Source organism: Chelon labrosus (assembly GCF_963514085.1).
Source record: "Chelon labrosus genome assembly, chromosome: 10".
NCBI classification, from domain to species: Eukaryota; Metazoa; Chordata; class Actinopteri; order Mugiliformes; family Mugilidae; genus Chelon; species Chelon labrosus.
In genome coordinates this window covers 21,883,445-21,900,132 of record NC_140360.1, presented here as the reverse complement: position 1 = coordinate 21,900,132, position 16,688 = coordinate 21,883,445, and the positions used below count along the sequence as shown (strand labels likewise).

Genomic DNA, 16,688 nt, shown 5'->3' with positions numbered 1-16,688 from the left:
GGATGGGGCTCATTTAGTGCATATGAAGGGATCCGTTCAGGATAACCACAAGCTGTATGTCGACTTTTTAACAGATGAAATGAAACGTAGTGTGTCATTGTTTCAGTGTTTAAAACTGCTTACTGCTACTAACATGCATGTCTCATGTGTGGCTACCCTGCATATAACCTCATCTCACCTTGTGTTGCTCTTTGAATTGATGCATCTTAATTTTGAGTTCAGAGCATATTTTGTTTTTGTCTGCTACACGTTTTATGCTGAGTTTGTGCAGAGTGTTACATTGGCATAAAATAATGTACTGTGTACCTAATATTGTCACTACATATCTGCCAGGTAAGTATTATAAGCTGAATGGAACTATGAGTTCAGTGGCACCATAAGTGACCAGTCTTTGAGCATAATAAAGAATCACAACCTGGAATGAAAGAGATATGTCAAGGTGGTGCCAGATGAATTCAAGTTCGTGATTATTTTGCATGTTTACATCGTGTGTGTGTGTGGGATAATTTTTTGGAATCGACCGGACAAAACCACGGAGGTCCACGGGCAGAGATGAATATGCTGTAAGTGTCTCTGGGGAGGTAGACTGCTGTTACCTTGGAGAACTGACCTGTCAGTTTACCTGTCCCATCCATCCCTCATCTCCCTCCCTCCCTCCCCTCATCTCCAGAGGCCTCACAGACTCAGATGTTTTACACAGCCTATGAAATGTTTGAAGGACACAGAAAGCGTAAGTCCGCATGGGCATGGTTTCCTCTCTGCCGGGCTCTCTGGAAGGACCCGCCTCTTGTTCTCTGGGTCACGCATGCACTCATCTTCCGCGGCACAGATACACTGGCTGGCCTGGTAACGCCCATGTACAATCGACTGAGCAACATCTTCAAAAACTATAGACAAAAATGCCATGTACCATTCATAAGCAACAGTTGAATTTAGATCTGAAAGTGGATTATTGTGTCCTTAAAGATTGTATATGAGCCTTACCGGTTCCTTCATGACTCTTTGGGTTCACTGGGGTCCATCACTGCTGGAAAAAAGTGCATGTTCATTCTTAAGGGCAGCTCCTCATGAATGTCGAGTCTACTTTCCAATAAGAGAGTCACTTATACAATAACTAAAAGGCTTACTGTAAAAATACATAGCCTATTCCACTAGACCTGCCACTATTCACTTACTCCAGAGAGCTTATTGTGGGACATTGCAGAAACTGTCCCTTTAAGCAATTATTTTTTTCGTCATACGAGCTGTTACATTAACTAGTGTTAGATGCATACTTGCATCCTTTGAATGACAGAATCTCCACATTCAGAGACAGGAGATCACTTCCTCTTTCTTTTCTTTCCATCTGCACTTTCCTCTGTCTTTCCAGGAAACATGCTGTACATGTCATCTGGGCTTCAAACATCATACTGTGCTTAATACATCCCATCACCACCTCATTCATGTCATTTACAGTTGATGCGTAGCAGACTGGTGTGGACATCTCCATCTGTGTCGAGCAGTACGCGGATGGAAGTGTGTTTTAATCGACACTGAATGTGATAATAGAATGAAGTCAAACCATATAAGGATTGATACTTCTAAACGTATAAACCTGTTAAGTATCTCAAGTCGCACCTAGTCATGTGGCTAGTTTTACTTTAATCTGTCCACGTTTAGAGATACCTGCCTTTGCTGTCTTGCAAGAGTACTGGAGATCAGTGGAACTACATTCTACAAAAGTATGATTTGTGTATTATCCAGACTAACAGCAATGCTGTCTCTGGACAGACACAGTACTCCCGCATTCTAGTTGTGCGGATCTGAGGATCGATGGTTGGTTAATCAATCGTCCACTGCTTTTGTCCCACTTGAAAAATCCCCAAAAATTTGGCTTTTTTCAACAGCTGTTGGGTGGACTGCAATGGAATTTCTTGCAATCCTTCACATGACCTTAAGAATAAATTGTAATTACTTTGTAAATCCATTCACTTGTCACATAGCTTCATTATTAGGTCAAGATTTGAATCTGTCCAAAGGTAACAGAATTACATCAGGATTAATGCTAGCATGCTAACATGCTAAACTGGGAATGTGGCAAACATTATTCCTTCTAAACATGTGCAGTATAGACCACAGACAAATGTTTTAGTTTTGTTTTAGTACAATTTTTCTATGTTTGCAGCAGCAGCACACATAAAGTTCCAATAACCTCTGTTTAATTACAGTGAATGATAAATGCCACTAATGAAGAGAGAAATACTGTTTGTTTTTTCTTATACTTTTACATCCCATAGCACTGATAGTACCATTTATCCTGGCAACACATGACAGGTGCTGTGAAAATCTAAATAATTCTTAGATGTTACTGTTATGTCTGTCATGTGTCTCACAGAGGACCATCTGTCCTCTCTCCTCCCTGGAGTGTTGGTGTCATAAGGGTCAGAGAGTCAATGCTCAGCCCAGCCTAGAGTCCCAGCCTACTTAGATAGCTTCATAGTCCTCCCTCTGTACTCAAAGAGGCCTTTCATTTGCTCCGCCATCCTGGGATCATATGGGATTGAATACGAAGTCTAGCAGCTAGCCAAGCTGGCGCAGACAGCAACATGCCCAGAGGCCATGCCAAGGACCGCCTGCCACATCTCATCTGTTTTGTCTGCACTGAGGATCTGGGCTGCCAAGTGCAGGGGCGGGGGCACAGGCAGAGGCCATCGCTCTTTCCCTCTGATCTCTGATCGGCTCCTTAAAATCAAAAGCATTCCTACAGCTTATGATAAAATAATGTAATGCCGCGGCAGTGGTTGTACACTCCAGGTTGCATATTCTGCTTCACCGCCACACCAATAGACCAGTCTTCATTATCACACTTTACTTCTCCACGTTGCGTCTGGGAGATTTTTAGAGTTGTCTTTGACTGGCATGTCTCTTTCTGCAGCTGCAGAGGGGGCCCAGCCTGTGGCCACCATCACTCCGTCAGTGCTGAATGTCCAGCAAGGCCAGCGAGCAGAGTTTCGCTGCGCAGTGACTGGAAACCCAACCCCTGCCATCGAATGGATTGGTATGACCAGTTAGAGTTCTGTTTTATGTTGTTTGGTGCAGGCCTTGTTTAGATATCCATAGCTATTTCTGTTATTTCTGGGAAACTCAGTCCTGCAAAAAGAAATCTTAACCTATATTTGAAAACTACTGATTGTGTTCTCAGTGGCAGGGGTTGACTATGTGATATTTACAGGAGGTCCAGGGAACAGGATGAGTCCCAGAGCTGTGATACGCGGCGGCGTGCTGTCCTTCACAGCAGTGGACCAGGCTGATGAGGGAGAGTACATCTGCAAGGCCCTGAACACTCATGGCGAGCACACAGCAAGAGCTTCCATCTTTGTCCAAAGTATGCTCAGTGTTGATGTGTGTGGGAATCTGGGGAGACAATGCAATGTGAATTATTAGAACTATTTAGGGATGAAGTAGTTGTGTAGGTTAATGTCAGTCATTTATGTGATGGAAAGTATGCATTAGGGTTAGGGTTAGGGTTAGGATTAGGGTTATCACCTATTATGTTGAAAATGCATTGTTTTGTGGTATTTAAACTTGACAAACTGATAAATCTGTTTTGGTGGAGCTATTATGTCTTTGAACGACCACAGTCCATTTTTTTTTTTTAAACTAGAATCTAACCCAAGTGGCATAGGCACCCAACCCCAAGTTCAAGTCAGTCCCCAAAATGTTGAGGTCCATGAAGGCGATTCGTTGAGGTTGTACTGCAGAGCTTCAGGATCCCCCACCCCGAAGCTCACCTGGCTGAAAAACGGAGGACAAATCCCTCCACAGGTGAGACGTCTCCTGCCATCTCTGTGCCCGATGATGATGATGAATAGAACGATTAAAAGTGCAACCGTACATTCTCCTGTGCTATATCTCCACCTTGTACCTCAAGGCATGCCCAGCGCATGGTATTTCATCAGACTGTGTCAGTTTTTATGACTGTTTCAGCATTTTGACCATTTACCTTTATTTTTCCCTCCCTTCTGTTTGTCTTCTCCCCCTGTTTTTGATCCTACCCTGTTCTGACGTTTGCTCAGGCCATTCCCTCTCACGGTTTCCATCAGTTTAAAAGCAACAGTCTCGATGTGTTACAGAGACGTATTGAGGAGCTGCAGGTCTGTCCATCTGTCCGCTGTCTGTCTGTCCTGTCTCATAGTTCACATCCATTGTCCTCTACTGACCTCGTCTTCACGCAGTGTCCACTAAGTGCATGATCAAACGTGTCTTTGATTCACACCTTGTAAACTGTGTTAATTTCTCACAGCTGCTCACTCAGTCCCTTTAGAGTTGTCACTAAATATATTAAAACCCACTAGTAACCACCTATCTGGTTGAGATAGCATGCATGCAGCACTTGTCTTTACGTTGCGTATTGTTGATGTAGGTGTTCCATAGTGTCTTGTTTTGTACTGTCCACATCATACCACCCCTGATATGTTTGGGTTCTCAGCACCCAGTTGACCCCCATCATTCCATTGAGTGTATTAACAGGACTAAGTATACAGTAGGTACTGTAGGTATTTCAGACATATTTTGCTCTATACCAGGCGCAGCCCACTGCCTCCCTGCCCCAGGGGGTTTGGTGTCAGTCTGGTTTCTGCACGGCCCTCCTCGGCTCGGCGAGGGCTTCGGGGCCTGTTTAGTTCTGCCTCAGAGAGCCACTGCGTTGTGTCAGCCTTTCCCAGGGGGAGCCGGGCTCTGCCGTGCGACCACGCAGAAATTCTGTATGCTCTAGCAAACGGCTTGCTTTGAAAACTTGTCAATGGGTTCAGACACACATTGAGCCAGGGCCCGCCTCAGCCACTGCTCGGTTTAGCCTCCCTCACGGTTGAATGGGCTGGAGCTAAGCAGCTTTGTCCATGGATGCCCCAACACCCCCCGGATACAGTAATCCCTCAACAGACCCTCCCCTCCTGATTTCCACTCCCCTCTGAGGTGTTTCCAAACTTAATACAAGCTCATTTTCGCCCTTGCTGGGCCTCTGGCTGCCATGTGGAGCAGTGTACAAACAAGTCAAGTTGTTGATCATCAGCCAGAAACTCATGAGACTTCTTAAATATGACTGTTTACACTGATGCAGGCTTTTGGTTCTTACTTGACTTGCTCTGAGATATTAGATGGTGGATAATTTTACTTAAGGGGCTCTGGCTAGTGGTTAGTCCCAGACTCCCTGCTTACCAAATAACCTCTGGCTCTAATCAATTCGTCACAAACTGTTTCTTCAAACTGTCCTAATTTCTCCATAAACGTGATGATCACCAGTCATTAATTCCTTCTGCATAAATATCATAATGTAGAAAGTTCACCGATCATGATATATTAACAAATTGTAATCCCACCAATCACCGTAGACATCTTGGCACTACTTTGTACACATGTGCAATGGACAGTGCCACAGAACTCATAAGAAATCCGTAGCAATAACAGCTCTTGTCCTGTCTTTAAGTTCTATGCTCTAGTGCTTTTGTGTTGCTATTAGCTAGAAATGCCACCATGTCAGCAATGTCACATTTGTGTTGCTTCACGACACGCAAGCCAGGTAAGTGATGCGCTTTGCCCTCAGTGTATGATTTGTTGCTATGAGTAAAGCAATGTCTTTTGAAATGTAATCACTGTACATCATGGCAGACAAAAGGCATAGTAGATGAGATTGGTTTCTAATCCATTTACTTGTTGGTGTGACCTCTCTAGGCCCGAATGGATCGCACTGACATCGGTACTCTGCTCATCCCTAACATCAAGATGTCTGACTCGGGCACTTACATGTGCGTAGGCAGCAACAGCGTCGGCTCAAATAGTGCTCCCATTAAAGTCAGCGTGCTCCAAGGTGAGACAGTCAGAGGCTGATTGTGTTCTCTAGTTCGATTTTGTCTACATTGTCTTTTTATGTCAAAATGTGCTTTTGTTTTTCACGAGAAGAACATTTTTTTTGTGTGCCATCTGTTTGTGTTTAAGCAACGGACCACGGCACCGCAGCGGTTAGCATCCAGCCATCTATAGCTGATGTCCAGGAGGGCCAGAGTCTGGAGCTCAACTGTTTCGCCCCTGGAAATCCTCCTCCCCGTGTCACCTGGACGAGAGCCAATGGCCAACTCTCTTCCAACCACCAGGTAATCACACATCACACGTGCATCATCGTGCCTAGATCTTTGCGATCCCCCTCAGCAATGCCGTCACTTGTGTCAGAATTTGAGTCACATGCAATTAAGCCTGCAAGCACATGACTCTATGTAGACTTCCTCTTTAAAATATGCGTTGAATTTGGCAAAATCCACTGTCGTTTGAATGTGTATGATACACAGAGGAGCCCAAACATTTCTCATACCTTCCCAATAAGCTTTTTGCCATTTGCATGCTGCCAACACAGCTCCAACCTGCAGGAGAACGGATTATCTGGCATCAAAATATTAAGTTGTGAAGTGAAGCTCCCATAGATTACACATCCCAAAGAAAAAGATCAAAGTTTTTATCTGTGGAATTTGGATCTAGCTTGTCTTCTCACAGTCACTCGCATTGTCTTAAAGATAACAGGTGGCCTTGTATTGCTCTCAGACCCTGGTGGGTAGGACACATGGACACCCTGATGATCTTATGGTTTCCTAGTTGCAACTACAGCAGTGTGTGACGACACATTTCTCCCGTAACATAGTGAACAGTTTCTGGGATTTGTGCTACTACCCTCCTGTAAGTTTGTATCAAACGACATAGCTTTGTTTGTGTAGATATTGAGGAGTCTAGGACGCCCGACACTCTGTGGCTGGCGTGTGGTTTGTCCCTCCCCTACAACTGAGAATCATCTGGTCATAATAAACTTGCCCTCAGACTGTTACGCTTGCCAATTTCTCCACACATCCAACAAGGAGAACTAAGAGTTAACTTACTGTCTAATATAACCCAGACCTTGACATGTACTGTGCATATTATTGGTTTCATCAGTGGTATATTTGTCAGTAGTACCAGTAGAGTTGTTAGTATCAATAATTTGGAATACTATGTTTGTTCTTGCAAGCAGAATTGAAGTGAATGTATTCCTTCCTGTAGGTTGTGGGCAGTCAGCTGCGTATCCTGTCAGCCAGTCCAGAAGACTCAGGAGAGTATATCTGTCGGGTACAGGGCACCTCCGGGAACCCAGGATCTCACATCCATCAGGCCTCCGTCTCTGTGTCTGTCACTTCGTCTTCTTCACGTAAGTTTGACTTAAGGCCTCAAACACGTAACATGTTAATTCTCTTGCTTCACAGGCAGATTGTCAGACAGAGCAAATACAAGAAGCCATTTGTTCCTTTTACAAGTGTTAAAGGTTCAGCAGTTTTCATTTGACTTGACAGTACTTTCTAACTGCGGAGGTCTACTTGCCAGAATCAGTCATCGGCTGAAAGAAACACATTAAGGGAAGGGCATTACATGGAAGAGTGTTGTTGTCAGACTAACACTCCCTCAATTCATGAAGAAACTTTCCGCTTGCACTTTCCAGTGTAGCTCTGTGTGACTTCAGATTAAATTCCCTGCTACTGTCCCATGATCTCATCCCCATTCACTCCTTCCTGGACTTCAGTGATGTTTCAGTCACTTTAATGGCAACCAGTTAAGTCCATAGCCTCAGTGAATAGTAATTCATTACTTGTGTATAATGCATCTTCTAAATAGAGTAAGGCTGTTCAAATAGAGTCTATCCAGAGTGAAAACCACTGGTTTCTGCTGCAGGTCTACAGAGCCCGATCATCGCCATTGAACCCCACAGCGCCGCGGTGCGTGTGGGAGAGTCTGCCAGTTTCAGATGCAGGGTGTACTCTGGAGCCCAGCCTGTTAGACTGGAGTGGAAGCTGGTCAGCAATCAGCCACTGCCTGGTAATGAGCTCACACACACTTTGCCTCTGAGGAAGAAACCTGCTTAATGAGTTCTGACTTTATGATGTAATAATTTACAAGCAGTTGCAGCTGTAATCCACCCATGAAGTCCGCTACTCCTCGGTTGCTTCATTTATGAACTAATGTTTTTCTCCTACTCCTGCTTTGACATTTTGCATGGCTACTTTTTTAGAATGAGACGAGTGAAAACAATTTTTTTTTCTCATGCTTCACTTTGGTTTGTCTTGCTCAACATCGTAAAAGGTTGTCTTAGATTTATGACGGATGAACTCACCAACATGTCTTTCCAACATGCCCACTTCTTTCCAGTCCACACCTCCCATTTATAATGTGATTAAGATTTTTAAAGGAAGGCCCACATATTCCAAGTCTCTCTTATAAGGAGGATTAGTAAGGCATATGAACATTGCTGTAATCTTTCCCTTTGGACATACTGACCATTATTCTCTGTATTAACTGTAGCTCAAAATAAGTCTTCTTTAGTACACAATTATCTCCATACTAATACCCATCCTTCTGCTAAAAAGGCAAACAGATATCCAGTTGGTGAAGCTTGACATTGAGTTTCGAAGTCACTTTATGCTTGAAACAAAACGGATAATTTTCCATTGCTTAGAGTGACAGCACAGTCTAAACCGAAGAAAAGGAAAGATTACAGCAACTGAAACCTATTTCAGTGATCACATACACCGATCAGGCATAAGATTATAACCCCTGGCAAGTGAAGTGAATACCATTGACCATCTTGTGACAACACAATGTTCTGCTGGGAAACTTTTGGACCTGGCATTCATGTGGATGTTACTTAGACATGTACCACCCACCTGGACCTGACCAGGCACCCCCACCCCATAGCAATGACACTTCTTGATGACAGCAGCCATCCCCAGCAGGATGCAGCCTGACACAGGCACACACACAAAAACAGTTTAGGAACAACTCAAAAAAAAAAACATGAAAAACAGCACAAGGTGTTGACCTGGCCTCCAAACTGAACTGATCAAGTATTTGTGGGATGATCCACAGAGGCCCCTCCCCTCAACCCATAGGACGCCAGAGCCCCACTAACAACATTCTATTGCCAAACACCACAGGACACCCTCAGAAGGCCCATGTCCATTCTCTGATGAGTCACAACTGTTTTGGAGGCACAAGGGAGACCTACACAATATTAGGAAGGTGGTCATAATGTTATGCCTGATCATCTATATACCTGCCTTTTGAAAATGTTTCACACCCAAACTGAGACAGTCCATGTGATATAAACAGCTAAGAGACTTTAGGTCCAAGGCTGTTCACAGGCTGTGTTGTACTAATGTTTAATTTGCACCTTATCTTTGTCTTCTGCAGACAATGTCAAAGTACAACCCGATGGTTCTATTATTACCATTACCAATGCTCGCCCTATCAACCACGGTGCCTACCGCTGTGTGGCAAGCAACCTATTTGGCATCACTCACACCATCGTGTCTCTGATTGTTAAAGGTAAGCTCCTTGTGCGTTTGTGTTAAGAGAAGGGTTCCCTCTAGTGGCACATGTCAGTAATGTGTATCTGTATCCTCAGTACCTCCCGTGGCTACTGTCACTCCTGTTGGCCCTGTGCGGGTCAGGGTGGGTGAACCTATCAACCTTGAATGCCAAGCCTCAGGAGAGCCACGGCCCTCCGTATCATGGCACAGGCTGGACAACAACCGCAGGACTATGCTAAGCAGTCCTGTGCCCATGGAGTCTAATGCAGTTATGCAGGTACTGGCACATATGCTAACACTGTCAGCATTTGCAAAACAGTTAAAGGTTCAACTTGTTTTATGTTGCTAGTGAAAGCTGCTGCGTCAGAGTCAAGCTTTTGTATTTTCCTGCCTTGTCTTGTCAGATTCTGGTGGCGCGTCCAGAAGATAGTGGCACGTATGTGTGTGCAGTTCGCAACAACGAGGGCACTACTGAGACCACGGTGGAAGTACTGGTCGAGGGAGGATCCCAAGTTCCTGCAATCCCCAGACTCTCTATTCCTGACCCGCTGGTGGTTGTGGAGGAGGGACAGATTGTGACTTTGCGTTGTGAGGCCCATGGTAAGACATTCATATAAAAATCATTTGAATTCACATTTTATAATGTCTTATATTTTGTCACTTTTTACCTTGCATCACCTCACAGGGCCAGTGCCACAGGAGTAAAACAGTTTCAGTCGAGTTCAAAATTTCAAATTGAGCAGAGATGAGATATTGTCACACGCCTCTCCACCACCACTGCTGTCTAGAGTTTCCTGCTTTGTCTTTTTATAGGCTTTCCCACCCCAGTGATCTCATGGTCTAAGCTGCGCGGCCCTCTGCCTTGGAGACACAAGGTGCTGAACAACAACCTGGTGCTGTCCAGCGTTGGCAGACAAGACTCAGGAGAGTACATCTGCAGTGCCACCAATAACATGGGCACCAGTGATGCCACCATCATGCTAGAAGTAGAAAGTGAGTAGTTTTTGGATTCTTTCTGAGTACGCTGCTGTGGCCTTAATTAATTTCTTAAGAAATGACACCTTAACTTTTTCGTGCCTATCCCTAGCTCCACCTTACACCACTTCTGTGCCTGATGACGTGGCTGTGCGGGTCGGGGAGGTGATCAGGTTGCAGTGTCTGGCCCATGGCACTCCTCCATTGACCTACACTTGGTCCAAGCTGGACGGAAACCTGCCACAGAGGGCTCAGGTTAACGGAGGGGATCTCCAGATCAACCTGGCTACCACAGAGGATGCTGGCAGCTACAAGTGTGTGGCCACCAACAAAGTGGGCAACAGCGAAGCAATTGCTAAAGTCACAGTCAGGTGTAAGTTATGCCAGTAATATAACTTAAAGACTGTTGAACCACATGCTGAATGAATAAATACTGTCTAGTGTTCATACTCAAATTAAATTCTATGAAGAATAGAATTCACCCATGAAAATCTAAATCATGTCTCTGTTTTCCACTTCTGCAGCCCCGTTGGCAGTCCGTGTATCCCCCCAGGTTGAGGTGAAAGCCCAGGGCAGCGCAGTGGAATTCACCTGTTCAGCAGCAGGAGGTCTAGAAACCAAGATAGAGTGGCTGAAGGAAGGAGGAGCCTTGCCTTCAAACCACCACATAAAGGATGGAGTGCTCAGGTGACTGGTTTTGGTTCGGTTAAAACAATACAAAATAAGAACTTAGGATGTGTGGGTATATTCTAATTTAGGCATATTAACATCCAAATCAGAGAACGAGTTTAGTAATCATGCCTCTATACACCTATACATAGCTCTATACATATAATATGTAGCCCGCTCCAAAAGTAAGTGTACACTTGACTCAAAAGCTCCCTCAACATGTGGTCAAATAGCTCATAAACTGAGCACAATTGAAGACATCTACAGTAAAGGCCTGGGAAAGCATCATAAAGGAGAAACAGTTCTTTGGTGATGTACATTCCATTTATAATTATGTTAATTTTTAATTTGTATGAGCCCTTTAAAATAAGTTACTGTATCTGAAACTCTTGCCGTTCCTAAAGTTTTCATGTGATTATATAGTCCAGCTCCTTGATTTAGAGGGTTTGCACTTTAAGGCTGTATTCATATAACCAATTACTATAACTCAAATATGTTTAACATGCATATAAATGACAAACTGTATGTGAAGTTAATACTGAACCTTTGCTTCTCTTCATGAGTATAATTTTTCTTTTCTCTGTAGGATTGAGAATCTTGAGCAGAGCAATGAAGGAGTTTATATCTGCAGAGCTAGCAGTGTGTATGGTCAAGCACAGGACACTGCCAGGTTGACCATCCAAGGTCTGTTACATCAACGGCGTTATATGCACTAATGTGTATTGTACATTGTTTCACACGAACAAAATAATAATAACTTGCTCCTTTTCTTTTCTTTTCCGCAGCCCTGCCAAAAGTAATGATCAATGTGCGTACCTCAGTGCAGACCGTGATGATTGGGAACTCCGTGGAGTTTGAATGCCAGGCTGTTGGCGACCCAGAGCCCACGGTCAAATGGAGCAAAGTTGACGGGTCTCTGCCGGCCCACATCATGGTGAAGGGAGGCATGCTGAAGATCGAGAAGGTGACGGAGGCTGACGCTGGCCAGTACCGCTGCACAGCCACCAATGACGTAGGCTCAGTGCAGTCTCAGGTGGTCCTTAATGTCCAGTGTGAGTGCATAAGAAGACTGTTTTTTTCCCCCCTTTTGTCGCATGTGCACGCAAATGCACTTGTACACACACAGATGAATTATGATAATAGTTCAGCAATTTATATATTATGATTATTTAAATCCTCTGAATCTTTGCACAGCCCTTCCACAAATTGCTGCACTGCCAGAAACAAAGGAGGTGACAGTCGGGTCTGATGCCATCTTGCCTTGCGTGGCTTCAGGATACCCTGTACCTCAGATCAAATGGTCCAAGGTACTCAAGAGTTCCGTAAAGCAATTTTTATAAGACAATGTTTTTGAACTATTTTTTAAAACATATTCTCTCTATAGCCTTAATGCCTGAGAACTTATCTTGCTTTAAGATGACTGTGCTTGGTTCTTTATCTAGCTGGACGGAGAGCTCCCTCCGAAGTGTTTCCAGGATACCAATGTGCTGACGGTACCCCGGGTCGCTCACGAGGATTCTGGCACATACGTCTGTACCGCCTCTAACAAACAGGGCAAAGTGGAAGCCTTTACTACACTTCAAGTCCACGGTCAGTGCGTGGGGCAGGAAGGCGTGTTAGTAAATATGTAAAAAGTTTTATGAACCGCATATCTAACGGTGGCATGTGCTTTCTCAGAGAGAGTGATGCCATACTTTACCCAGGATCCCCTGTCCTATCTCACCTTGCCCACCATCAAAAATGCCTACAAAGCTTTCAGCATCAAGATCAGCTTTAGACCGGACAACGTCGATGGTAAGAATGTACATCCTCAACATCTTCAGCACTTTAATTGTATGGTATATTAATTTATGCTTTTTATTTGTTACATTTCTCCATGTGACGTCTGATGTTCTTTGCTTTTTGCCCTTTGTTGTGTACGATGTTATTTCCTCATGTATAATTTCATTGCGTCTTCTGTCCCACCCCTCTCTCCTACACCTCGCCCACGTGGTGGGAAGGTCTCATACTGTACGCTGGTGAGTCTCAGTGCTTGAGAACCTCAGGAACTCAAGGCTGATGTTGGCAGAACGGCTTTTTGGCTGCATCAGATCATCATGTTGCATCCAGCTCTGAGCTGATTTAGAGGCTGTGAAAGAGATATGATAAGATGGTGCATGGCCTACGATTCATGCGCAGTTTTCGGTCATGATCACAAAGCCACTTCTGTTAGCATTACAGTGGTCAGTGTAAAAAACTACTTCACTGGCTTCTACGTTACCTACAGAGCAGAAAAGGTTCAAATGATCATCTTTTTACAGAAGAAAACTTGTATAAATACATGTGTCAAGTCAAATTGCCTTTGCAAGTATTTATATGATACGTTTGGTCCTGCTCTTTGAGTTTGTGCAGGATGTGTGGAAGCATGGCTGCAAAACAAGAAGAGATTGCATTAAAATTGCCAATCCGATTTCTGACAGCTTGCATCCTGTCCTAGTGCACATCAGGCAACAAACTACAAATGACTTGCAAAAGCTATTTGAACGTGCTTGACTTTCTATTTAAATGTGCGGTACAAATACTGGCAGGATTATGTGTAAGCTTACTTTGAATTTATGTATATTATCTGTTACACAATCATGCAGTTCTCTCTCTCATTCGTGATTAAAGCTTCTTTAAGCTATGATAGATGATACAGACATGCAAAGAAACGCATGTTCCCACTTGCCCATGAGCCTGTGTTGTTCATTTAGGCATGTATGTCTCCAGCATGTGGAGACAGAAAAAGGAGGACTAGCAGTGTAGCCCACTGATAAGAGTGCAGTTTTTAACATGGCTTTGGTTGGGTTTAAACTTGCGTCACCATAGCATGCTGCTTTACCATCCAGCTTTCAAAGAGTTCACTTAGTTTGTGATTGATGCTGCAAACAATGTCCATCCTAACAAGTCTATTAAAATTTGAAATGATTCCACCACTTATTGGCATTTTCAAAAGCACCTAAATAAGAGTGGTAGATGTGTTGACTTATTAAGATGGATATTACTATAGGGCATATATTTCTCATCAACACTGTACTTGTACTCATTTACCTGGTTTTGGTGGTACAGGTATGATCCTCTACAATGGCCAGCGGAGGACCACAGGAGCTGACTTTATCTCTCTTGGACTTGTCGGAGGTCGCTTGGAGTTCAGGTCAGTTGAAACTGAATGTCCACATTTCTCCTACTGTCACTGGTTACTGTTGCTGTTCATAAACATTATGATTTAAAAACTCTGTGTCATCTCAGGTTTGACGTGGGCTCCGGCATGGCCACCATACGCGACCCTAACCCCATCAAACTGGGAGAGTTTCACACGGTTGAGCTGTACCGCAACCTCACCCTTGGGTATATCATCGTGGATGGAGGGGAGCCCATCAATGGCAGCTCACAGGTACCGTACTGTCAGTGCAAAAACAGTTACATCTGTCAACCATTTCATTTACGTCAGTTAATTTGGTCTTTGTTCATTTGCGGATCAGGGCAAGTTCCAAGGACTGGATCTGAATGAGGAGCTTCACGTTGGTGGTTACCCCAACTACACCGTCCTTGCCAAAACTGCTGGCATAAAGACCGGTTTTGTGGGTAAGCTATCACTCACCATGTCAGAAGCATAGTATGTAGAAAATGTTTTCTGTGTGTCATGAGTTGTCCTTGAATGCTGGCACTATGCAGGCTGCATCCGCCAGCTGATCATCCAGGGTGAGGAAGTCATCTTTAAAGACCTCGACCGCAGCTCTACTGGTGTCACAAACTGTCCCACCTGCAAAGATGACCCCTGCCAGGTCTGTTAAATCCATCCACGGTGTGCGGTTGTGGTATTTCGCCAGTGCGTTTATTTCATGTCCTTATTCAGAATGGAGGGAGGTGTGAGGATTCAGACGCCAGCTTGTATAAATGCAGCTGCCCCAGGGGATTCACAGGCAGCAACTGCCAGCACCACTCATCTCTGCACTGTCACTCGGGTACGAGCAAATCACCAATAAATAAATCAAAGTATCTGAATGTTGCTGTTAAGACTACTAGATAAAAGAAACTGTCTGTTTGTGAACTCTCTCAGAGGCCTGTGGACCAGACGCTACTTGCATCAACCGCCTGAACGGCATGGGCTATGACTGCCGCTGCCATCTTGGCAAGTTTGGAAATAAATGCATGGACGGTAAGGCTAGAAGATACCGTTTATCTTCCTTGAAAACTAAAAATGTGACGTTGCCGTAGCAATTTTTTAGCTGATACGTTGTTTTTTTTAAACTCTATCTCTTAAGGGGAACTGGTGACGACTCCACTGTTTAATAGTGACGAGTCATATATCGCCTATCCTCCACTGACTAACATCCACGATGACTTGCGTGTGGAGCTGGAGTTCAAGCCAATGGAGAGAGATGGCCTGATGTTCTTCTGTGGTGGGAAAAAAATGAAGGTGGAGGACTTTGTAGCCATTTCCATGGTGGAAGGACATGTAGAGTTCAGATACGAACTAGGAACAGGTAAATTGGACGAAAGAACCAGAAAATAAGACTGTCAGTGATTCAGAAAGACATGAATTGAATCTGACTTCATTTATGTTTGAATCCATGTGACACTTCAGCTTAAGAATTTATGTGACTTGTGTTCTTGCCTTTCTTGAACTTCAGGCCAGGCAATCCTTCTCAGTCCTGAGCCAGTCTCTCTGGGCCAGTGGCACAGAGTTGTGGCCGAGCGGAACAAGAGGGCCGGCCACATGAGGGTCGACCAAGGCCCCGTGGAGAGGAGGACATCGCCAGGAAAAGCCCAGGGCCTCAACATCCACACCCCTATGTACCTGGGAGGAGTTCCCAACATGGACATCCTGCCTAAGCCTGCCAACGTCAGCAAAATGTTCGGGGGCTGTATAGGAGAGGTGAGATCTACCTGTAACAACAACAACAACAAAAAATAACACTGAGTATTTTTCAGGATGTGGTGGCTTAAATCTGTCTGCACATCCTGTCTAGGTTTCCATCAACAACAAGAAGGTGGATCTGTCCTACAGCTTCACAGAGAGCAGATCTATCAGCAAGTGTATAGACAACAGCCCCTGCGACCGCCGACCCTGCCTTAATGGAGGTCACTGCATGTCCAGTGCTGAATATGAGTTCCAGTGCCTCTGTAAGGATGGATTTGAAGGTTAGTGCTGGAAGGATAAGGCATCAAATGCCAGATCTATGCAGGGTAAAATAACACTAATCTTCTTTAAATACAGCTTAACCGAGTGTGTTTTTAAGTTTAACTGGTGAACCAGAAGCGTAAACCCTATGAACTTGTCCTGGCTTTGATCGTGTGAATGTGACTGTCGACCTTTCGCCCCCGAAGGTGAGATTTGTGAGGTGGTGAAAGACGTGTGCCAGAGCAACCTTCAGTGCCAGAATGGAGGTATCTGCGTAGAGGGTCAGTGTGTGTGTACGCCAGGGTACACAGGCCTCAACTGCGAAGAAAGTGAGTATTAACTTGCACAGTAATCATGAATTCCACTATTAAATCAGTATCAAAGCCAGCGACAGCAGGGGGAAATGTCTGTTATTGTGTGTATTATTGTAAGCAAAACACACATCATGTCTTCTCATATGTTACTACACACATCTGCATCGTGAAGATTTGTATAACCAAAGCTAAGAGGCTACGCACACAGCCAGAAACAAACAGCACATATGA

The 16,688-nt window shown here is 44.4% G+C and overlaps 1 protein-coding gene across 4 annotated transcripts in view; it reads left to right on the top strand.

Moving 5' to 3' along the window:
• hspg2 (heparan sulfate proteoglycan 2) overlaps positions 1-16,688 on the top strand; it is an 88,690-nt gene that overhangs the window by 65,010 nt on the left and 6,992 nt on the right. For 2 of the 4 annotated variants that reach the window (XM_084553390.1, XM_084553388.1), the window contains exons 45-74: positions 2,915-3,037; positions 3,212-3,364; positions 3,644-3,804; positions 4,056-4,133; positions 5,710-5,845; positions 5,974-6,128; positions 7,060-7,204; positions 7,723-7,866; positions 9,238-9,372; positions 9,452-9,633; positions 9,761-9,956; positions 10,170-10,349; positions 10,444-10,704; positions 10,856-11,018; positions 11,587-11,684; positions 11,786-12,052; positions 12,195-12,307; positions 12,443-12,590; positions 12,678-12,794; positions 13,001-13,018; positions 14,088-14,172; positions 14,268-14,412; positions 14,501-14,603; positions 14,694-14,803; positions 14,875-14,983; positions 15,079-15,177; positions 15,284-15,505; positions 15,653-15,897; positions 15,992-16,163; positions 16,350-16,472. In XM_084553390.1, the coding sequence (XP_084409516.1) occupies positions 2,915-3,037; positions 3,212-3,364; positions 3,644-3,804; positions 4,056-4,133; positions 5,710-5,845; positions 5,974-6,128; positions 7,060-7,204; positions 7,723-7,866; positions 9,238-9,372; positions 9,452-9,633; positions 9,761-9,956; positions 10,170-10,349; positions 10,444-10,704; positions 10,856-11,018; positions 11,587-11,684; positions 11,786-12,052; positions 12,195-12,307; positions 12,443-12,590; positions 12,678-12,794; positions 13,001-13,018; positions 14,088-14,172; positions 14,268-14,412; positions 14,501-14,603; positions 14,694-14,803; positions 14,875-14,983; positions 15,079-15,177; positions 15,284-15,505; positions 15,653-15,897; positions 15,992-16,163; positions 16,350-16,472 (4,386 nt within the window). The remainder of the gene's footprint in view (positions 1-2,914; positions 3,038-3,211; positions 3,365-3,643; positions 3,805-4,055; positions 4,134-5,709; positions 5,846-5,973; positions 6,129-7,059; positions 7,205-7,722; positions 7,867-9,237; positions 9,373-9,451; positions 9,634-9,760; positions 9,957-10,169; positions 10,350-10,443; positions 10,705-10,855; positions 11,019-11,586; positions 11,685-11,785; positions 12,053-12,194; positions 12,308-12,442; positions 12,591-12,677; positions 12,795-13,000; positions 13,019-14,087; positions 14,173-14,267; positions 14,413-14,500; positions 14,604-14,693; positions 14,804-14,874; positions 14,984-15,078; positions 15,178-15,283; positions 15,506-15,652; positions 15,898-15,991; positions 16,164-16,349; positions 16,473-16,688) is intronic. The other 2 variants (XM_084553391.1, XM_084553389.1) reach the window with 2 other exon arrangements.